General features: G+C 40.2%; 5 protein-coding genes across 7 annotated transcripts in view; 4 read left to right on the top strand and 1 right to left on the bottom strand.

Moving 5' to 3' along the window:
• Positions 1–833, top strand: part of LOC134194922 (glycogenin-1-like) — a 1,304-nt gene extending 471 nt beyond the window's left edge. The window contains exon 1 of the mRNA XM_062663903.1: positions 1–833. This exon is cut by the window's left edge and continues 471 nt beyond it. Within this exon, the coding sequence (XP_062519887.1) occupies positions 1–702 (702 nt within the window). The 3' untranslated portion in view covers positions 703–833.
• Positions 834–1,214: 381 nt separating this feature from the next.
• On the top strand, positions 1,215–6,184 carry LOC134195064 (early endosome antigen 1-like). Its single transcript, XM_062664073.1, has 3 exons — positions 1,215–1,518; positions 4,508–5,358; positions 5,492–6,184. Exons 1-3 carry the CDS (start codon positions 1,221–1,223, stop codon positions 6,101–6,103), a joined length of 1,761 nt encoding a protein of 586 aa, XP_062520057.1. The 5' UTR covers positions 1,215–1,220; the 3' UTR covers positions 6,104–6,184.
• LOC134194979 (uncharacterized) lies at positions 2,355–4,097 on the top strand. The gene has a single exon (XM_062663970.1). The coding sequence runs from the start codon at positions 2,595–2,597 to the stop codon at positions 4,080–4,082; it is 1,488 nt and encodes a 495-aa protein (XP_062519954.1). The 5' UTR covers positions 2,355–2,594; the 3' UTR covers positions 4,083–4,097.
• A 1,217-nt stretch (positions 6,185–7,401) lies between the features above and the next one.
• On the top strand, positions 7,402–16,250 carry LOC134194614 (uncharacterized). Its single transcript, XM_062663556.1, has 14 exons — positions 7,402–7,476; positions 7,766–8,148; positions 8,604–9,063; positions 9,410–9,627; positions 10,031–10,202; positions 10,613–10,764; positions 13,111–13,284; positions 14,132–14,364; positions 14,470–14,505; positions 14,574–14,678; positions 14,740–14,852; positions 14,931–15,043; positions 15,101–15,162; positions 15,904–16,250. The coding sequence occupies exons 1-14, from the start codon at positions 7,402–7,404 to the stop codon at positions 16,023–16,025; spliced, it is 2,418 nt and encodes an 805-aa protein (XP_062519540.1). The 3' UTR covers positions 16,026–16,250.
• A 96-nt stretch (positions 16,251–16,346) lies between these two features.
• LOC134194850 (poly [ADP-ribose] polymerase tankyrase-1-like) overlaps positions 16,347–22,500 on the bottom strand; it is a 10,986-nt gene continuing 4,832 nt past the window's right edge. For 2 of the 3 annotated variants that reach the window (XM_062663824.1, XM_062663826.1), the window contains exons 9-21: positions 20,739–20,788; positions 20,577–20,681; positions 20,457–20,516; positions 19,741–19,880; positions 19,597–19,684; positions 19,081–19,125; positions 18,912–19,022; positions 18,578–18,732; positions 18,316–18,520; positions 17,173–17,289; positions 16,988–17,115; positions 16,714–16,771; positions 16,347–16,652 (exon numbers count right to left, since the gene is read on the bottom strand). In XM_062663824.1, the coding sequence (XP_062519808.1) occupies positions 16,563–16,652; positions 16,714–16,771; positions 16,988–17,115; positions 17,173–17,289; positions 18,316–18,520; positions 18,578–18,732; positions 18,912–19,022; positions 19,081–19,125; positions 19,597–19,684; positions 19,741–19,880; positions 20,457–20,516; positions 20,577–20,681; positions 20,739–20,788 (1,352 nt within the window). In that variant the 3' untranslated portion in view covers positions 16,347–16,562. The remainder of the gene's footprint in view (positions 16,653–16,713; positions 16,772–16,987; positions 17,116–17,172; positions 17,290–18,315; positions 18,521–18,577; positions 18,733–18,911; positions 19,023–19,080; positions 19,126–19,596; positions 19,685–19,740; positions 19,881–20,456; positions 20,517–20,576; positions 20,682–20,738; positions 20,789–22,500) is intronic. The other variant, XM_062663825.1, reaches the window with a different exon arrangement.

The raw sequence follows: 22,500 nt of genomic DNA, 5'->3' as shown, positions 1-22,500 counted from the left end.
AATCGGGGAGCACTTGAGAGGGTTGGTTGGGATGTGGTCGAGGTTGAAGCACTTGATTGTAATTGGCTGGATAAGCAGCAGGGACGAGAGCCGAGAAATATTGGGATACTGGGCACTCATATGCGGTTCCATGTGTGGACGTTCAGCTCATATGAAAAACTCATTTATATTGATGGTGATTTTCTTGTTTTATCGAATATCGATGAGCTGTTTGAAATCAATGGGGAGTTTGCTGCATGCCATTGTGCTCGTCCGGGAATGATAGATCTCTGTTTCAATGCCGGACTCGCGGTCATTCAGCCTTCTAAACAAACTTACTCTGACATAATGAAGTACTGGAAGGAGCGGGGATCAAACGGACGCTGCATCAGTGATCAGCTGTTGTTCTGGTACTTCTTTGGGGGCTCCAATAGATGGACGCCTATATCGTATGCATATAATGTTAGACGAATGATCTATTGGCCTATGAAGGCGTATCACTTTGCTGGAACTATTTTTTACAAGAAGCCATGGGAGTATTGCCCTCTTCCAACCAAGGACGAAGCTTTGAAGTTCGATGGTCCAATCAGAGTTGTGGAAGATTTATTTGTATTGTGGTGGAAGTTTTTCTATGAGATGCAAGAAAAGTATCGTCTTACTGAGTGGTGGGATCAGTTCCAGAAGAATGTTTTAAAGTTGAGACAAAATGGAGATTGTGGGTGATGTATTTATTTTGATTTGCAGCGTGTAAATGACGAGCTAGTTTTGCTAACATAGGGAAGTATGTTTTGTCTAGTTTGTGACTGTTTGTTACTGTTTGGGCTTTAGTATTTAATTAATTCACTTAATTATAGTATTTCTTGACACAGTTTTATATGGAGTGTGTGTTTGTGTTTGTTTGTTTGTGTGTGAGTGTGTGTATATGTGTGTGTTTGTTTATAAACTTAATTTAATTAACCCACGCTTGCAACTTATTGCGCATGCGCAAATATTTGCACGCAACACGTGTGTGAGACTGTCCGGTATACAGACGTGCTCTTAACTGGAACGTCCCAGTATGAAACGTTTGAGTGTAACTGTAAAGTCGACACTAAAATTATTTTTAAAAACCAAGTCACACTCTGGTATGTCTCGTGAGCGCACGGATTCGCCAGACCGTTAATTGGGAGGAGGAACTATGATGTCATTTTGACTTGATAGCTCCTACTCTGGGTGTATCTCCTTCACTTGTCAGTTTCGCAATGGAATCTCTAGACAGGCAGCGCTTGACTCGAAACCGCGTCGCACTTGTGCAGGCGCTCGAAATGCGACGGATTTTCTCATCGCTCATGCAAGACGGAATACTGACAGCCGACGACCGCGAGTTTATCCAGAATCAGGGCCGAACACGGATGGAGAAAGTCGAGTTGTTCCTTGACATGATACCCGGAAAGGGTCCGAAAGCGTTCGAGTCGCTGTGTCGTGCATTGAAGCGCAATCGCTACGACTTTCTTGTGCAGCGACTGGGTTTGACGTCGGAAGAGCTCAAGAAGTTGGAAGGTGAGGTGGCCGCGTATGTATGTACGTACGCGTATGCGCCAAGAAAGAGTAGGAATGCATGGCTGCTGTGATGTAGCAACTTCTGGTTTAGTTGCCATGGTATGTATTGTCTAGAACTTCTGGGTTTTGTTTAGTGTTGTAGGGAGCCGTAGAATGAGGAATGTCGGTGTGTTATCTAGTACTACTAATGCCATTTATGTCAGCACGCTGTCCATCCGTCAATTAACCATTTCCGGCTTTCCCCGCCCCTAATTTTCCCACTTTTGCAATTTCGCTTTCGTTCACAGATTTCCGTTTTCATCTCGTACCCTCGCCAGACATGCATATCATTCATGCTTTGCATTTTGGGATAGACACTAGTGTAGCTTCATACGTAGTAACTGCTTGTTTGCTAGTCGAAATCTTTACAAAACTTGTAAGAAAGAGTTTGAACAATATTAATTTACTGTCTAGGTAACAGACTTTAACGTGTATAATATTTCATGATTAAATTCCACACTCTAACAAGGGAGAGAGATGGGGAGGGATGGCAGCACTGGGGAGGATGGTAAGCACTGGGGAGGATGTTAAGCACTGGGGAGGATGGTAAGCACTGGGGGAGGGACAGGGAGAACTGGGGGAGGGATGGGGAGCACTGGGGAAGGATGGGGAGCACCGGGGGAGGGATGGGGAGCACTGGGGGAGGGATGGGGAGCACCGGGGAGGGATGGGGAGCACCGGGGAGGGATGGGGACAAGGGGGAGGGATGGGGACAAGGGGGAGGGTGGGGCTGGGCAAGCACTGGGAGTGTGTCAATTAGAATCGCCGTGTTTCCCTCAGGTTACCAAACAGTCAGCTTAATTAATTATTATTAAATCTTAGTGTGGATGGTGTGTTGATGATGACATTAACTATCCATATATATATATATATATATTCAGCAAGGCGACCCTCTGGGTCCTTTGCTTTTTTCCTTGGTCATTCTAGATTTAGTTGATGAAATTGGGCCATTAAATGACATCAACTTAAAGTTGTGGTACCTAGATGATGGAAATTTTGTTGGACATCGTTGCAAGGTAGCTTCACTCCTAGAGCAGATGAAATCTAAAGGGTCTAGATATGGTCTTCAGCTGAACATGTCCAAGTGTGAGATATTCTGGCCTTCTGGAAACCAGTCCTTTCCGGAATTTCCGTCAGATGTGGAACGCGTCGTCGACACAAAGGGTGGTGCTGATTTTCTGGGCTCTCCTCTCTGGGGATCTGAGGTCTTTTTCAATACTAGCCTTTCAACTCGTATTGACAAAATCTGGGAAAGTCAACAACGCCTGCAAGATATTGAAGATCCTCAGGTAGAATTACTTTTACTGAGATCATGTCTGTCTTTGTGCAAACTAAACCACATACTCAGGACTGTTCCACCTGACAAAGTCCTTGGCCAACTTCAATCTTTTGACATCAACTTACGGAAGACTCTGGAATCAATAGTAGATTGTTCCTTATCAGAAAGCTCATGGCAACAAGCTACACTCCCCATTCGCCTGGGGGGCTTGGGTTTGAGGGAAGCTTCTCGATGTCACCCCGCAGCCTATCTTTCCAGTTGTAACTCTTCTCGTCACTTGGCATCCTACCTTCTATCCATGAGCAGCCAGTGGAACATGTCATATTCCGATGAGGGCCAGGCGATTGTGTTTCCAGGGGAGTCTACGGCCCAAGATTTTTTGCAACTCCTTTTACCAGATAACAACCACAAAATTGATTCCACCAGTCAGCATCAGTTGCAACTTCGGTTGGACTCTGCTTTACGGTCTTCACTCAAAGAATCGGCGAGCATAAGGGATCGAGCTCGACTGAATACCATTTCTGGTCAACACACTGGGGCATGGCTACGGGCAATACCGAACCCGAATCTCGGCCTTTCCATGCCCAAAAGAGAGTTTAGTGTGGCACTACGGATATGGTTGGGTATCCCCATTTTCCCTTCCCCAAACTCCAAACGCTGCCCTTGTGGTAACATTATTGATAAGTTTGGTGACCATCTATTGGGATGTAATCAAGGACAGAGTTTGACAACGAAACGTCATGATGCTCTATGCGAAGTGGTGTACAACGCACTGCTTACAGATGATTCTCGTTGTCGTCGGGAGGCAAGATGTAGCAGTAGCAACCAAACAAGACCAGGAGATGTTTATCATCCAGATTTCGAGCGCGGTTTGCCTGCCTACTTTGACTTATCGGTACGAAGTTCCTTACAACCGTCTTTTCTCACTCAAGCAGCAAGTCATCCAGGTGCAGCATCTGATGCAGGAGAGATGGAAAAGGACGAACGACATCACCTGAATGTGTCCAGCACAGGCAGCCTTTTTCATCCGCTAGTAGTAGAGACTCTGGGTCTCTGGACAGCTGCTAGCCTTCAAGTGCTCAAGATCATAGCACGTAGAGCTTCGTTTAAACATAATGTTTCAATTAGCCAGTCTGTTTGTCATTTTCATCAGCAACTCTCTACTAGACTGTGGTGTAGCAACGCTAAAATGATACTAGCTAGATGTAGTTTAGATGGTACTGCTAGTCCCCTATGGGACCTATAATATAATATATATGTATAATATATATATATATATATATATATATATATATATATATATATATATATATCAGAAAAAAAAAAAAATATATATATATATATGTATGTATGTATGTATGTATGTATGTATGTATCTGTTTGATGGAACACATCAGCATTTCAGTATGGTGAAGGCTGAAGCCAGTGTTGAAAAATTTGTGGCATGTGAAGTGCACATGCCCATTACACTTTCCAGGCAATGAGGGACGTCCATGCTGTAGAAATAAAAAGTAAAAAATGGGGCGTGGCTTTGCAGTGTGATCAATCAGTCCCTCCAAAGTTGATGACCATGCTACACTGGTAATGAGATTATAGTTCTCTTATAGAGTGTATTCAGATCATGAATATTTGAAGTTGAGAGTATGTAATGTGTGGCTGTTTTATATCTAGTAGCATGTGAAGGGCAATCACAAACTCAGCAACAACTCCATGCACAATCCAATGCCGGTGGATTGCCTCATCGATCAAGCAGTGCTGATAACATATTATGCGGTCATGTGGATTCAAAAATTGCTGAGTACAGTCTACATGGTGCTGCCGAGAAACTCGAGGAACACATTCAACTATTAGCCGTGCTTCAGGAAGACCGTGAGTGTCTGCTTTCTCAACTTACTGCTCATGCTGAAGACTCTCTTGAACTGAAGCATGTCAAGCAATCACAGAAAGTATTAGAAGAAACTAACGAGCGGCTGTTGAGAGAGCGAGACTCTGCTCTTGAACAAGCTGCCCAAATGAAAGGACAGTGTGACATCATGCGAGTTCAATACAACGAAACAAGGGCAATGGTGCAACAGCTGACTGCAGAACTTCGTGCGCGATCACCAGAAACGGAAGCTCTAGTACTGCAACGTATCTGCTCTGAAGTGTCCGCAAAGTTTGAAATTGAGAAAGCTAATCACATGGCCACTCAGTTTGAACTGAATGAACTGCAAGTGAAGTATGATCGAGTGGAAAAAGAGCTGGAAGGACTGAGGGAACTGAAGAAGAGCTTGACAAGCAACATCAATGAATTAACCGGAAGTCTGAGGAAATCACAGGCTGAAAGTGTTGTTGCAAACATGATTCGGACTCAGTCGAATGGTTTTAAATCATCTTTGGTGGGACCGAGTGATGCAACAGTCAGTGATGACTCTCAGAGGATTCAACGACAAGTAGCACTACTGCAATGGCAGAAGACACAACTAGAAGGGAAGATAGAGGACATGGAATGTGAGACGCATCATCTCAGAAATCAGTTTCAGGTTTGCAATTTCAAATTTATTTATAGTTAATTGATGGTTAGTTTTAGCTGATTGTTGTTGCTGTCTGATGCTTAAATGACGCATATATTCTGTTTGTGTCTTGTATGACGTGACATTTTGTTTGTTTACAAAGGTTTTGGATCGTGATCATAAACTGGCAGTTCAGCAACTGGAAACAGCAACTCAGGAATCATCTGTTGTCATTCAACAGTATCACAATGTTGTTGATCAATACAATTCTGTTAGCAGCCATGCTAAACATGTGACAACGTCTCTTCAGAACGTTAAATTGAAGTACGAGAATGCTCTCGCAGAGTGTCAGGATCTAGAAGAAGATAGAAGCATTATGAACTCACGTCTAGAGAAAGCGCTCAGGGAGCTGAGCCATCTTCGATCTGAAGTCAATATTACTAACCAAACACTCGTGAAACTGCGTCAAGAGAGAATGGACGCAATGAGGATTCAAATAGAAACAGACAAGAAAATTCATGAAATTTGCAAAGCAAACAAACAATGGCAAGCGCAACTGAGAGGATTACAAGGAGAAAAGAAGACTCTGTATTTGGAAAATACAGAATTGAAAAACGCACTTCAAATGGCACAAGACAGACTGGACGCAGTCCAGGAGAAAATAAGTTGCTGCATGGAAAGCTCATCTAGACACGATGAAGTCAGACAGCGTGACACAAGGAACTGGAGCATGCAACACTCACAGTTTGAAATTATGTTAAACAGCAAAGGTTAGATATACATTATTTTTGTACAAAGTTATATACTGTTGTATATCTACGTGAGTAAACTTTTGGTTGTACACTTTTGGTGACATAAACACAAGCAGCGGGATTATGTAATTGTCTGTGAACAGATGACACAAAGCCTTTCTAAATTATATTGAATCTGTGTAATAACATTGACATTCTGAGTAACCGTTGCAGTGTTCTCCCCAGGATCTTTTGGCAGAGCTCTGCCTTATTGTAAGCAATTAAGATTTTAGGTAAAGTAGATCATCCAGATGCCACGACTTGAGGATCTCAAAGTAAGCTTATTAAATTAATTAACTAAGACAGCGGGTGGCATCTAATTGTGTGGACTAATTGTGTGGAACACTTAACACTTTTTTACACCCAGGCATGCAGCCCTTAACCATACTTTCGCAGCTGGTGTGCACGTGTGGTGTGGGCGTCGCAGAGAACTATTGAGTCTTTCTTTACGAGCAACGCTGTCGAAGATAAGAACACCTGCATTGTTGAAAGAAAACGAGCGGCAACTGATGATGCACAAGACGACTGGAGTAGATTGCCAGTGACTAAATGATATCCCGGCCATGGCTTCTAGCTGTAGTGAGGCAGAAAAGGAGACACGGTCACTGCTGTGCTCTCTTTGTCGAAAGACACACTCTAGGACTAAAAGATGTGCACTAGGTAAAGCTATCTAGATTAATATCCCATGTAAAACGATCACTCGCCAAAGTCTACTAGAGCATGAAAGCTGCTCGTGCCATGAATCAGCTGTCTGTATAGAAGCAACCCGCGCACTGTCGAGCAAGGATGACGAAATTTCTAGAGCTTGACACAGTTGAGCCTCATTGATCTGTAAATTATAGTTTTAACTGCCATTGGGCGTGGCATTGGGTAACGCCCACTTCACGGAGTATTCCGCTCTGCCTTCTAAGATTTCTGGGGAGAACACTGTAACGGCAGCCACGAGTTGAGCACAGTTGTCATGTGTACGCAATTTAGACTATGGATTAATGAATACATGCAGCAGTGTTTGTGACTAGGTTGCAGGTCTGAGTCACGACTTTTGCAATAGCAATCTACTCACACTACAGACGGGATTTCTAAATTTCTTTGTAAATGGTCATGTGTCTAGACTTATTTTGCAATTGCAGTACACTTTGGTGTTTACTTGATATCATGCACGGGATAAAAGATAAAATAAGACGGTGTAGTGGTGTGTGTGTGTGTGTGTGTGTGTGTGTGTGTGCGCACGCGCGCGCTCAATGATATGTATTTGTTAGCAAAACCATCCTTTGATGTTATGATGGCTCTATATGTTTCCAAAGTTGCAGACAAGTCAGTTATTCCTGAGCTGAGGACTGGAGATAGAATCATCAAGGTAATCAACCCCACAACAAATAGTTATGGTGTTTTAGTGCATTTAGCTGTGTTTTGTTGTTTGTTGTTTGTTGTTTGTTTATTCGTGTTTTGTGATGCTTGTCAGTACTTTCATCAGTTTCTAGTTGGTATGTTTGTCTGTATGTCTATCCGCATGTGTGTGTGTGTGTGTGTGTGTGTGTGTGTGTGTGTGTGTGTGTGTGTGTGTGTGTGTGTGTGTGTGTGTGTGTGTGTGTGTGTGTGTGTGTGTAATTACCAAGTTTGTCAATTGTTTTACATGTGTCTTACAGGTAGATGGTGTTTCTATTGACCAGCTGCCTCCTGGCTGTATACAAAACAATGTTCTCGTTTCTCCTATTGGCAAGTCTTCCGATTACTTTGCTGTGACAGTTCAGCGTGTGACGTTTCCTGGTTGTGATGAGGTCCTAGCTCTATTGCAACAGCCATTACAGATGTGTTACTGCTTTCCCAGCAATGAAACAAGCGGTTTTTGTGATATGCAGTCATCTTCACTAAGCAGTTCGTGCAGCAGCCGGCAATTGAGATATCAGTCGACAAGCACTTCAATGTCAAGTCATGGCAGTGGTCAAAGTGGAGGAGGGCACAAGGCACACAGTCAGGACAACGACAAACTTTGCCAGAAATCTGATTATAGCCAACCAATTCAGTCATAGTAAGCAATATGTTGGTGTGTGTGTGTGTGTGTGTGTGTGTGTGTGTGTGTGTGTGTGTGTGTGTGTGTGTGTGTGTGTGTGTGTGTGTGTGTGTGTGTGTGTGTGTGTGTGTGTGTGTGTGTGTGTGTGTGTGTGTGTGGTATGCGTGCGTGCATACATGTGTGTGTTACTCATTACTCGTGTGTGTGTGTGTGTGTGTGTGTGTGTGTGTGTGTGTGTGTGTGTGTGTGTGTGGTATGCGTGCGTGCATACATGTGTGTGTTACTCATTACTCGTGTGTGTGTGTGTGTGTGTGTGTGTGTGTGTGTGTGTGTGTGTGTGTGTGTGTGTGTGTGTGTGTGTGTGGCTTGGAATCAACTGTAGATCGTAGACCAGGCAAATAGGTTATGCATACAATGTAGATGTACATGTGTAGTTAATTCCAGGTTGTGATAATGGAATGTTATTGATTTAGTCAATATCGTCATTTGAAGCACCTGCCAGCATCATCTGATTCTCACTTTCTCTCTACATCACTACCTATTGTGTCTTTTCCACAATCATCTTGTCATGAATCGCAGAGCCTCCCCAAATCTTTAGAAACACAGATGCCATTGGTTACTCAACCACCATTAAATGGGAAATCATCCAGTCATGTCGACTTGGAAGAATATTCATCAGATGACACAACAATGCTAGTGTTTCCCATTCTTCAGAAATATAATGCAGCAAGCCAAGGGGGTGAGAAACTTCAATCATGTGTATCCGGAGAAACACCGATGAAGAACAACAAGAAACGTTCTGGTGAAAAGTTTATCAAGAATGCAACCTCATTGGATTTTGAACAGTCCTTTGAGGCAATTACAGACGATGAAGTGAATACAGCATCAGTGCTTGTTGCATCTACATTAGACACAGCTGTTGGTACATTTCAGGTTAGAACTGGCATAGCAGTCAGGCAGGTGCAGCCACAACTTACAATTTAGGAGCATGTTCAAGTAATGTGTGTGTGTGTGTGTGTGTGTGTGTGTGTGTGTGTGTGTGTGTGTGTGTGTGTGTGTGTGTGTGTGTGTGTGTGGGTGTGGGTGTGGGTGTGTGTGTGCGCATGTGTGTGTGAGTGTGCATATGTGTGGATATGTGTGTACTATATCAATAATGTCTTTATTGATTTTTCAACCAGTAAAACTAGAATGCATATAATGACACTCTAGATACAAGCACAAGACTACTACAACTATCGGTGACCATCCTATGCATTCAGCTCTCTATTGTTTGTTGTAGGTTGTATCTACCATTGAATCCTCATCTGACGAGAACACCATGGATGTACACAGTGAGGTCAGCCGACCACCAATGATGTCACAAATAAATGCTGTTCAGAGATGCTCTTTGCCTCGAAATCTCCATCCTGGTCTTCCAGGCCTATTTGGTCACGAAAAAAAATTAAACGAAGTAAAAAAATTTGTTGTGTTGCCAGGAGAACCAGAAGACGACCAGAGGTACAGTACACACTGGCATGGGTCAAGAACCACTGAATGTTGTGTTGCTCACATGCTACTTTCTATTGTTTACTTGTTCATCTGTGCTCGCTTGTTTGCTTGCTTACTCATGTTTTTGTCTAACTATTTGTTGCGTATGTTTTTGGCCGATTTATGTCTCTGGAAACAGCAATCTGTGTTTGGCTGTAATCCTCATTGCTATTAAAATTTCATCATGGCTACTTTTTTTTGTTTTCATCATCAACTGTGGGCAGTAACAGTAAGATAAATGCACACACGAACAATAGACTTTATGAGCTAGTACTGTTGCATGTATGCCATAGATAGCTTGACCTTATTTGTCGTAATTAGATTATGTATCACTTCAATTGCTACTGTAATGAAATATTTTATGACTATGTAGCAGTTGCACGGGTGGCAAGTTGACAAAAGTGGACATTTTGAGTGATGGAGGTGGGGACGTTGGAATTAGCCTTGTTGGTGGTCGAGGGAACGGATTATTTATTCAGTCAATTGCTGATGGTAGTCCAGTAGCAACTTCTTGTCTTCTTCATGATCAAGACGAGGTTCTTGAGGTGACTCCCAGTAATTAGTTGTGTGTGTGTGTGTGTGTGTGTGTGTGTGTGTGTGTGTGTGTGTGTGTGTGTGTGCATGCATGTATATATGTGCATACATGCGCACGTGTGTGTGTGTGTGTGTGTGTGTGTTTGTTTGTTTGTGTTTTTGTGTTTGTGTGTGTGTGTGTGTGCATGCATTTGTGTTGGCTTTAGTGTAACTACATGTACAGAGACATTGTTACAGTGTATGTAACATATCTTTTCCAACTGTGTTTTCCAAGGCAAAGTACACTAGTAGTCTACTCTGTATGTAGGCATTTATGTCTTTCGTTTGCAATCTTAGACTAACTTGTGCAACTAGAACAGTTGCCAGTCAAGTCAAGTGTCAAATTCATTGGTTGTCTTGATGAGCATGTGTGTATGTATAGATAAATGGGCAGGATATCACCATGGCAACATACGAGGAAGGGACATTGGCTATTAAATCATGTCCAGCAACTGTTTCTATCACCGTGCGAGCAAATCAAACCAAATTCAGAAAGATGCTTTCATCGAATTTGCGTGATACATTTTTTATCAGGTGAGGCACGAAGAGGGAACGTTTAGTTGTATAGAGGACTTACATACTATGTAACTATAACGATTGTTTTATATGGTATTGTATTGTGGTCAGTGGTACTGGTGTGGAAGAATATCAGCTGTAAGGCCATGGTCGTACCATTTTTTCAAACAATGGACTTTTGACAGTCACCCTTTAGTGTATGCTTCTGGTGTAACAACAGACTGGGTATGTCTGAACCAAATTTCCTAGGAGATTAGGTACGCCTCTAGGAAATCCGGTACGGTTGGTCAGTAGCAGGATTTCTGGTACGACCGTACTGAATATCGTAGAAAATCTGGTACACTAAATATTCTAGAAAATCTGGTACACTAAATATTCTAGAAAATCTGGTACACTAAATATCCTAGGAAATCTGGTACACTAAATATTCTAGAAAATCTGGTACACTAAATATTCTAGAAAATCTGGTACTCTAAATATTCTAGAAAATCTGGTACTCTAAATATTCTAGAAAATCTGGTACTCTACATATCCTAGAAAATCTGGTACACTAAATATTCTAGAAAATCTGGTACACTAAATATTCTAGAAAATCTGGTACACTAAATATTCTAGAAATTCTGGTACTCTACATATCCTAGAAAATCTGTACACTAAATATTCTAGAAAATCTGTACACTAAGTATCCTAGAAAATCTGGTACACTAAATATTCTAGAAAATCTGGTACACTAAATATTCTAGAAATTCTGGTACACTAAATATTCTAGAAAATCTGGTACACTAAATATCCTAGAAAATCTGGTACACTAAATATTCTAGAAATATTCTGGTACACTAAATATCCTAGAAAATCTGGCAGCGGCGTCAGTTAGCATACGACTCTTTGAGTATGGGCAAAGATATGAAGTAGCAAATGGGCAGTATCGTCCAGAAGCATGCCGATAGTATAGAAACAACTCGCTGATAGTTGGAACTGGCAAGTTGCAGGTAGGTACTCACCGTCACCGTACTAGATGCGGACTCGATTTCCTAGGCTGAACACACGGGTGAACAGAATATTTGGTACGCCATGCTTGTTATTCTTAGGATATCAGGTATGACTGTACCCAATTTCCTACGACACTGGTACCGGGGTTTTCCGAAACAGCGCCCAGCCGAAAAACCGCCCAGTGGGCGATCTTTTGGAAACGGTTCTCATTTACAGCCCATGGGCCGCTATTGAGAATCAAGATTGTGTTATGTGAAGTCGGAAGTTACTACGTATTCCGAGGCCGCGGTACTAACGTGCGTTACTTACCGTCGGGCAATACTAATACGGTACCACCGTAGGGTAACCCTAGTACCACCGTATGGCGACCAGACAGCGGTCTTACACCGTGGAACAGAAGTTGAGCTTTGTCAGAATGCTGAAAGAAGAGTTTGGAGGATTGTCAGACATCCAGGAGGAGACAAGGACTCGTTCGTTTGAAGCTTGTGGCATTGCAGAGATGGGTGCAAAAGTGCCTGATGAGCAGCTGAATGAAAGACTGGCAAGAGTGGTCAGCACAGACGAAAATGACCAGAATCCTGACAGTGATGATGCCGGTGGCTCAGATGAAGATCATACCAGTACCGATGTCAGTAGCGAGGAAGAAGAGGACTGAACGTTGTCAGATTTAACTAATCCAAGTTTAATTGTGTAGTTGAGTAAGTTGTTCAGTAATACTAATACCTTAGTATGGAAGATTAGTCCTTAAGAGATGTCAGTTTTACCTAGGTAATCCAAGTATAGTTGAGCTACCGGTAGTTATTCGTTATGTCTGAAAAAAAAGAGTGTGTAGGACGTACGAAGATGGGACTTGACTTGCCTACTCTATGGTACTCCAGTCCATTGTGCAGATGTTCATAGTTTCCTATTAAGCGCCCGGGCGGCTATTGAGAGCGGACATTTGCCCAAGAAATTCTCATTTTCCGTGTTACGGCCCTGGGCGCTGTTTCGGAAAACCCCGGTATGCTTCAGGTTTAGGGATATATGATTAAATAGCTAATCTATGTTTTACCACTTCGCGCAGCCTACCCAATATTCGAGGTCATCAAGTTGCTCAATATTTAGATGTTCCGTTTTCCAGTCATAGGTGCTAGTGAGGAGCAATTTCTAATACACTGTGTCTAAACATTTCCAAATTTAAAATATTAAAATTTAAAATTTTGATTTTCAAAAAATTAAAATATAAAATGTCTATGCAAATTTTAAACAAATCAGAATGTAAAAACTAAACTTCCAATTTAAAAATTTTAACTAAAATTAAAATTTAAAATTTTATATGGGCAAAAGACCCACTGACAGTGTTAATTAATACATTTGGATCATTTTTGTTTCCAGGACGCTGTTTAGCAACATCGAGTATTCTGTGAAGAACAGCTTGAGTTTTAGCTGTGGTGATGTACTCTGCGTCGTTGACACAGTTTACGAGGATCAAGTCGGTAGTTGGTATGCATACAAACTGTCACCAGGAGGGAATGTTTTCGATCAAGGAGTCATACCGAGTCAACAACGGTCAGTCGACATTTTGTAAATCAATAAATGTTAGCAAGCTATTTAATTAATTTGGTATATTGTGAAGAATTTATTAACTTAAATCACTTACTAACTTTTATAGTCCAAATATCCATGCAGATGCATATACATACAACGCAGTCTGAATGATCGTCTTCATTGTTTGGGTTGGGCATGCAGAAACGGCTTTCTCAGCTCAGGGTAGCATCTTGTCAACGAATTGGCATTTGCAAGCCAAGAAATCAGAGACATATGAAGTAATTAATTTTTATGGCTTTTTGTACGGTTGTCTTCTTTTACTTCATTTTTGATTAATTAAGTTAAACAGTTAGTCTCAATTTGTATGTGTATGCTGTATGCTCTCTAGTTGTAGGTATGTATATTATTTGCTTGCTATAATAAAAAATTTTAAAAATAAAAATATATGGATGTATGCATGTATGTACCAATTGACATGTTTTACAAAGCACAACTATCGAACAACCATAGGCAAAACATGTGTTGAGAGCTTTGCGGCCTTACTATTCCACGTACAAGAAACAAATTGATGCGAAACTGCGAAAACAAAAGAACATTTAATGAAGAATGGAAATCGTTTGCCAATATTAGCGACGGACGATTAGAACTAAATGACTTTGCTGTTGTAATCTTGAAACTGTGATATTGTACTTTGTAGTAATTGGTGGTAATGGTATTGTCATGTATATAGCCTTGGACTTTAGAGGCCCTTGTATCAAAAAGTGTGTGTGTGTGTGTGTGTGTGTGTGTGTGTGTGTGCGCAGATTGTTTGTTTGTTTGAACAATTTATGAAAGCGAGTGACCTGTGTTTTGCATCCGTCTTCTACAGGGCGTGTCAGCTAATCTCTCATCTCGGGAATGAAGGCGAAAGCTGTTTGGATCGTCCGATGGTCCGCAGACGCAGCAAACAAGTCATTCTCGGTCGAGCAAAATCGATAGACGTAAATCAGTTGGGAGGGAGGCTCAAGCTGAAAGAGTGTGCAGTGAAAGGCTCCGCAATCTACGATAGAAACATTATTGGCTATCAACTAGCTATGACCAAAAGCACACTGTTTCGTAATGGTATGTAACTAACTTGAAATTGTAAAATCTAGAATTTAAGATTTGGTTTGAGTTTTTTGTTTGTGATGCTTCGTGTGTTCACGCATCTGTCTTGCTTATTTGTAGGATCTGGGACTTACTGCTGTGTTGAGCGGTCTTCGTGTAAGTCATACTTTTATGGTGTCACACCTTCCTTCCTGTAAGTATTGTCCTCCTTGTTTGTCCGGTAGTCAAATTTCTTCGACCAGTCGTGTTGCTTGGTTCTGTTGCTATGCAAGTAACTGAGAGTCTGTGCAAGTCTTCGGTGGAGACTTTGTCGGCATATTGCAGACCAGGTATACAGACAGCAGTAGAGACATACGATATATTTTACTGTATGATGACTCGTGTGTGTAGACGAAATGGCAGGAAGATTGAAATCAGTCGCTGATAACGATAGCGACCAACAGGGAATCATCTGTGGCAGTGTGCTAGTGAGTATTGAGCTAATCAAGGAGGCATCTCGAAAGGTTTGATATCAATAATTGCATCTTAATTAATTAATATATTAAATTAATTGTGAGATTAACTTGGTGGGTTTGTGGTAGGGATATCACTGTGTGATGAATGATGTTCATGTAGACGGGATTCGTGAGTTGTTATCAGTGGGTTTACATCCCATTGTCATTTACTTTGATCAGAAAAATCATAGAAAGGCGAGGTAAGTCTGATGTGTGTATTGCATCGACGGTCGTCGTAGTGATGGTCGTTGTTGTAGCAGATTGCCCAGTGAGGCAGGAAATGATAAGAACAAACTGATTTCATTGGGACTCTTGAGTGGTAGGCAATATCTGCATACGTGCATGTGCTCACAGTAGGTGCGGACAGACAGACAGACAAACAGACAAACAGACGGGTAGTCTGACAGACAGACAGTGTTCAGTTTTTAGTTTTTAGTTGTCATTGTAATGTAGTGTATCGTGCTTTACTTAGTTTGATTTAGCCTGTAATAGTTCTGATTTATGAAAATATAATACCATTGACAGACAGACAGACAGACAAACAGACTGATAGTCTGACAGACAGACAAAGACAGACAGACAAAGACAGACAGACAGACAGACTGACTGATAGTCAGACAGACAGACAGACAGACAGACAGACAGACAGACTGATAGTCAGACAGACAGACAAGACAGACAGACAGACAGACAGACAAACAAACTGATAGTCAGACAGACAGACAAAGACAGACAGACAGACAAACAGACTGATAGTCTGACAGACAGACAGACAGGAGGCAGGCAGACAGACACAGACAGACAGACAGACAGACAGACAGACAGACACAACGGGGTGGAGGGGGAGGGGAGGGGAGGGGGCAGACAACATGCAGACCGGAGGGTAACACTTGTCTACCTTGGCATCTACCACACGTCAACAGACAGGAATCGTTGACTGGTAGATAATCTCGTTGAAGGAAGGACAGTAGGACAACGAGAGCACTTTGATATATGTGCAAGAGATTAGACGGATATCTCTAGGAGCACGCTTGCACTACATTCTTTGTTGTACGTGTAGCAACTCTCAAAAGCGGATGCAAACTGCAGAAAACAGTCGATCGAACGATGACCCTAGTATCCATTCTCCAGACGTCTCTCTACTGGCTGCCGTCTCAGTATCAGTTTTTAGCTAAAATGTAGTGATAACATGAGGTTAGACTTGTCGCTGTTTGTAGAGTAGGTAACCCGTATTGTATGACTCTGTGATATCGTTATGGATATCACAGAGGTTTTAGTGCTGTGAAAGTGTAACGAACAGTATGCTATAATAGTCTGTTGTAATTGAGCGGCACGTGGTATCCACACTCTTGTAGAAGTAGATCTAGTTGTAATAGTTGAATGAGCTCTTGTATGTCTTACGTCACACGTGGCTCCTGTGACACACACACACACACACACACACACACACACACACACACACACACACACACACACACACACACACACACACACACGCACACACACACTTGACATTTGGTACTATTGCAAACAGATCACAATCTCCAACAACACTACAAACCGGTTACAATTACATGAAAATCAACAGACTACATTGATCCATAGCCTTTCTACACAAAACAATACAAGTTGCAAAAACGTACCCAACACTCATAACTGTTTCTAAAAAGGTAAAATTGTATATGACATAAAAACGTCTCATCACACCGATTGGTCTATTTACGACGCATACACTGTGACGATCTCATGAATCGGCTGCCGGTCGAGAGCGCAGACCTGAATCTTACAGGCACAATCACTGCAGAACGCCTACAGTTGGAAAATGCAGCATTTTGTGTATTGGCTATTGTATATACAGATGGTGACTTACTTGATGGCCACAAGGCAACACGATTGTGTTTATGTCGTTGGACATACAAATACGACATCTAGGGCATGTATAGTTTAGTGTGTGTGTGTGTGTGTGTGTGTGTGTGTGTGTGTGTGTGTGTGTGTGTGTGTGTGTGTGCACGTGCGTGTGTGCACGTGCGTGTGTGCATGTGTATGTATGTGTGTCTGTGTCTGTGTCTGTGTGTGTGTGTGTGTGTGTGTGTGTGTGTGTGTGTGTGTGTGTGTGTGCATGAAAGGTGGTTGTCTGGTGTGACCTGATTGACCTTCTAATATCTTCGGCTTCATCGGGTACTGTGTCAACGGACAGTTTTCTGACGTGAATGCTTCTTGATTGGACGAGGAGTTTTCTCATGCTGTTTGAGTTGGCGATCTCAAACGGTGTCTATGAGAACAGTGACACCATTGGTGGAGACTAATGCTGTCTACACATGACACTCACTTTTCCAGTGCTATCCTTCACACCAACTTGAGCTCCATGCGACAGCAAATACTCAGCGACAGACGGAGTCCTCAACCGACTCGCCCAATGCAAAGGAGTGAACATGCGGGAACCATCCTGATGTGTACAAACCAGCAGTTGGATGCAATTCAACGATATTACTAGTATATAATTTTATTTTGGTTTTTTCGTATTTTTCTATTTTTATTTTTATACTTTTATATTGTTACATTTTTAGTTTTCTATTTTTAATTCTTGTATTTATAATTTTTATTTCTTGTCGTGCTCAACCAGATCAGTCTGGTCCGTAAGGTCTTTAGTAAGCACCGGAGGCAAACCCTGCCTCAGAGGTGCTTAGATCGTTATGGCTGTTTTTAATTTTTAATTTAATTTTTTTGTATTTTTTATATAGTTTATATTTTTAATTTTCTTATATTTATTATTTCTAATTTTTATTTTCGATTATTTGGATTTTTTATTTTTATTATTTTCATAGTTATTTTTCATAATTTCTTTATTTTCATTGTTTTATTTCTTTATTTTTTTATTTTTTTATATTATTATATTTTATTTTTCATTATTTTTATATTTTTATTTTTTATTTAATATTATTATATTTTATTTTTCATTATTTTTATTTTTTTTATTTTTTATTTAATATTGTTATATTTTATTTTTCATTATTTTTATATTTTTGTTTTCTATTTAATATTATTATATTTTATTTTTCATTATATTTATATTTTCATTTATATTTTTTTATTTTTTATTTAATATTATTATATTTTATTTTTCATTATTTTTATATTTTTGTTTTTTATTTAATATTATTATATTTTATTTGTCATCATTTTTATATTTTCATTTCTTTTTTTCTTTTTATATTCTTTATTTAATTTTATATTATTATATTTTATTTTTCATTATTTTTATATTTTTATATTTATAATTTTTATTTCTTTACAGTAGTTTTATTTTCTTAATTTTTTATTTTTCTTATTTTCTTATTTCTTATTTTAATTTTTTTATTATATATATATTTTTATTTTTTTATTTTTTTATATTTTATTTTTATATTTTTTATTTTTCATATTTTTTTATTTTCTTATTTATTATTCTTTATGAATACGGTTGTTATGTTACCTGTTGGTTGACGTCGGCTCCTTTATCAATGAGCAATTTTGCAACGTCCAGTTTGTCCTCCTTGCATGCCACATGCAAAGCCGTCAGTCCTTCGTGAAATGTCGTCATCACTGATATCCCCTCAATTTCAATCAGCCGTTTCACTTCTGTTGCATCACCCTCATATGCTGCTATCAGGAGTCGCTGATCACCAGATGCCAAAAGCCTGGAAATCAATCAAGCATTTACTGCCAGAGCAATTGGTGTTCCAATCTGTGAGTACTTTTTGATGGCCAGTTTTTCAGTTATGTCAAAGGGTGTGCTGCCGTTAAGAGCAGGGAGAAGAGGAGTTGCGTTGTGCTTTAGGAGGAATATGATGGAATCAGTTTGGCCGCAAGCTGCTGCGACGTACAGTGGAGTTCTTTTGTCAAACTGTGTCTGAACAACGAGTATGGCTTGTAACATACACAATTGGAAATGACACACGCACGTGCACACACATACACGCACCTGCACATGCACTCACACACACGCACACACACACACACACACACACACACACACACACACACACACACAACCAGACAAATAATGAGAAATAGTATTATGCAATGTACCCTGATGTTCACATCCACTCCAGCATCCACCAGCAGTTGCAAAATATCCACACATCCGTGCTGAGCCGCCACATGAAAAGGATACAACCCATCCTGTCCAGCAATGTTTGGCTACAAAACAACAACAGAATCCACACCACACATCAATATCCACACAAAAAAGCCACACGTCAGCCTTGAACTGCAAGAGCACTTCAACGACATCAGTCAAATCCTAAACGATAAAAAGCTCGTCAATAGACTGTCTAGAGATGACGACAAAGAGGAAAATTATCAAGTATGTAAATCAGCATTTTGGTAATAGTTGATATTAATAAATTAGTTAAATAATTGTATTTATTTGTTAAGAGTTGATATTAATAAATTTGTTAAATAATTGTATTTATGTGTTAATAGTTGATATTAATAAATTTGTTAAATAATTGTATTTATGTGTTAATAGTTGATATTAATAAATTTGTTAAATAATTGTCTTTATGTGTTAATAGTTGATATTAATAAATTTGTTAAATAATTGTATTTATAGGGTAGGGACAAGTATACGTTTGTATGCTCATAAAAATGCCGAGAAATATGGACGACCCTCAGCTGTGTCATGCATCCTTTTTCGTCACTAAAGACGGCTATGAGCCTGTACAACTACTTGCCATGATTTAATTAATTAAATTAATTAATTAGCATTGACCTTGCGTGCCGCGTAGAACAGTGCCGTGCTGGAACTGTCCTTTTCGAGGCTGCAGTTGACGTTTATGTTTCCCGTCTCGAGCAGCTCTCTGTGGGAAAGAATGAGTGAACAGTGTACAAGCAAGTTACGGTCTGTGGACTGTGCCTCATGTCCTTTGCACTGCGTCTATTGATTGCCTGTAGCATCTTCTGAGCACTTGAGTGTACTATGTCTAGGATGGCTTTCAAGCAAGACTTACGTCTTTTCAGCCAGTTTAATTGCGAGTCAAGTGAGTAGTCACTTTCCTATAGGCAGAGATGGATTAGTGGAAGAGAGATGATCTGTTAGTATGAAGACAAGCAGATGTGTATGCATACAGATGGACAGACAGACAGACAGACAGACAGACAGACAGAGATAGAGACAGACAGGCAGACAAGCAGACAGACAGACAGACAGACAGAAAGAGACAGAGACAGAGACAGACATGCAGACAAAAAGTCACAGACAGACAGAGACAGAGACAGAGACAGACAAGCAGGCAAGAAGACAGACAGGGACAGAGACAGACAAGCAGAGAGACAGATGGACAGATGGACAGACAGACAGACTGACAGACAGACATACTGACAGACTGACTGAAACGCATCTGTGAACTATGAGTAAACAAGAATTAGGTAGTCAAACACAGAGCTAGCCACACCGTACATTCACAACTAACCAAATACACACACAAACACACACACACACACACACACACACACACACACACACACCACCACCACCACCACCACCACCACCACCACCACCACCACCACCACCACCACACCACACACAAATGTAACACACAAGAACGACAACGCACTAACACTGACTCTCACCTGACGTTGCAGTGACACTGGAACTTTGAGAGAACTATGCGTACTCTGCCCCTCTTCAGTCTGACAACAAAAATTAATTATTAGAAATGCAAAGCAACCACAAACGCGACACCATCACACCCCGCTTGGTCGACGTTTTGCCTTCAGTGTCTTCAGCTTTCGTCTCGACTCTTCGAGAATCGTGCGGATGTGATCCTGGACTGTCATGCCCGCTTTATCAACAATCTGTAATCAGGCACTCACTGCACAGTGGATGTTAATATCAACTAACTGACAAGCAACCTCAGCATTGGCTCCGACGGACAGCAGAAATGCCGTTACTCCAACATGTCCTGTACATGCAGCCATCACCATCACATAATTAATTAATTTTTTATTTATATAATTATTAATAAATAATTATGCAGTACTAAATAAATAATCAATTAGTATGTATCATAATATATAATTGTGTATGCATGTTATATATAATTAATTAATTATGTAATATTATGATACATAATAGTTAATTAACTATTATTTATTTGTTTATTATTATTTATTTATTAATATTAATTAAATAATTAATTTATACAATAGTATCCTATTTTATTGTCTATTAATTAATTAATTTATTTACAATAGTATCCTATTTTATTGTCTATTAATTAATTAATTAATTAACAATAGTATCCTATTTTATTGTTAATTAATTATTAATATACACTTATGTAATGCATATTATTCTATAATTAATTAACAATAGAATAGGATACTATTACAGTCACGTGTCATCCCACACATCGGATATCCCACAGGTCAAGCTTGCCACGTGGGTGATAATATGACAGATATATGATATGACAGATGATATGACAGATAATGCATCCTGCATATTATATAAATTTACAATCAATCATGAAGAGTATAATTTTTATCTCTAGATCAATAAGACATTTGGTTCGTTTAGACTCACATCTACATTCAGTATACCTAGTGTGGAAAAAATGCAATAGTTGAGCACATAACAGTTTCACTTATCCAACAGGGGGTCAGATAAGTGACACGCGACTGTATATAATTAATTTTAATAACATAACAACTTTATTGATATCAATAGCTTTAACTACAACAATACTGGCAACACACTGCTACAACGAAAGGGAGCACTACAGTGCTAAACCATAGGTGCCGAGAAGGTGACTTTTTCAGTGCCAGTCAGGATTTAAGTTAATTAAGGTAGTAGGTGGCTTAATAAGATCTGGGTATGCAAGGCAGGGTGCCATTCGAGGTTCTACAATAATTGGCTAGAATCACGTCATTGTTTTCGTGCCATGAAACCGTTTGTGTTTACTTAAGTCAGAAAATAAAGTTGGATATATTGTGTTGTGTGTGTAGTTCATTCCTTCAGTGAGTATGCAGACCTCTCAACTTTTCTTGGCAGGAAATTATGACTGTCCGCAATGACCACGCCCTTTAAACGTGCCTAAAGTAGGTGTGGTTAGGAGCCTTCACACACTTCCTGGTCTGGAAGTTTGAGGCTAGTGTTGGCCTAGCCTCATACCCAGGCCCTCTTGCACGCCCTCTTCTCCAAGCGCGCAAGAGGGCCTGGGTACAAGGCTAGTGTTGGCCTTGCTTTTCGCTAATAAGCAGTCTTGTCATCAAACGGTAAATTTGTCACATCACTACAACACTTTGAATGTACACTCGAAAATCATGATCAGTAATCAAAATTGGAACATCGTGCTTGACTCTGCCTAGACTGGTTGTTGACATAGTCGTTTCCGTCAATTCGCTACTTCCGGTGAGACGACTACTATAACTCTCGCTACGCCTAGGGTTAACAATTGTGATTAAAAGAAACTACGTCAAGTAAAAAGAACAACAAGAAAAGATTTAGTGAGTGAGCTCAAGACGACCCTCACTCTGCACACATCAACACACAATGTCCATCATGCGTATGTCTAATTTGAGCGGACAATGTAGTCTGATCTTGTCCCTCGAACACACAGAATTGCCAATTGTGATAGAGCAAAACTTACACAATGTTCACACTAGAGACTTC

This window comes from Corticium candelabrum, chromosome 19 (genome assembly GCF_963422355.1).
Source record: "Corticium candelabrum chromosome 19, ooCorCand1.1, whole genome shotgun sequence".
In the NCBI taxonomy this organism is placed as follows: domain Eukaryota; kingdom Metazoa; phylum Porifera; class Homoscleromorpha; order Homosclerophorida; family Plakinidae; genus Corticium; species Corticium candelabrum.
This window is presented reverse-complemented; position numbering and strand designations above follow the sequence as displayed.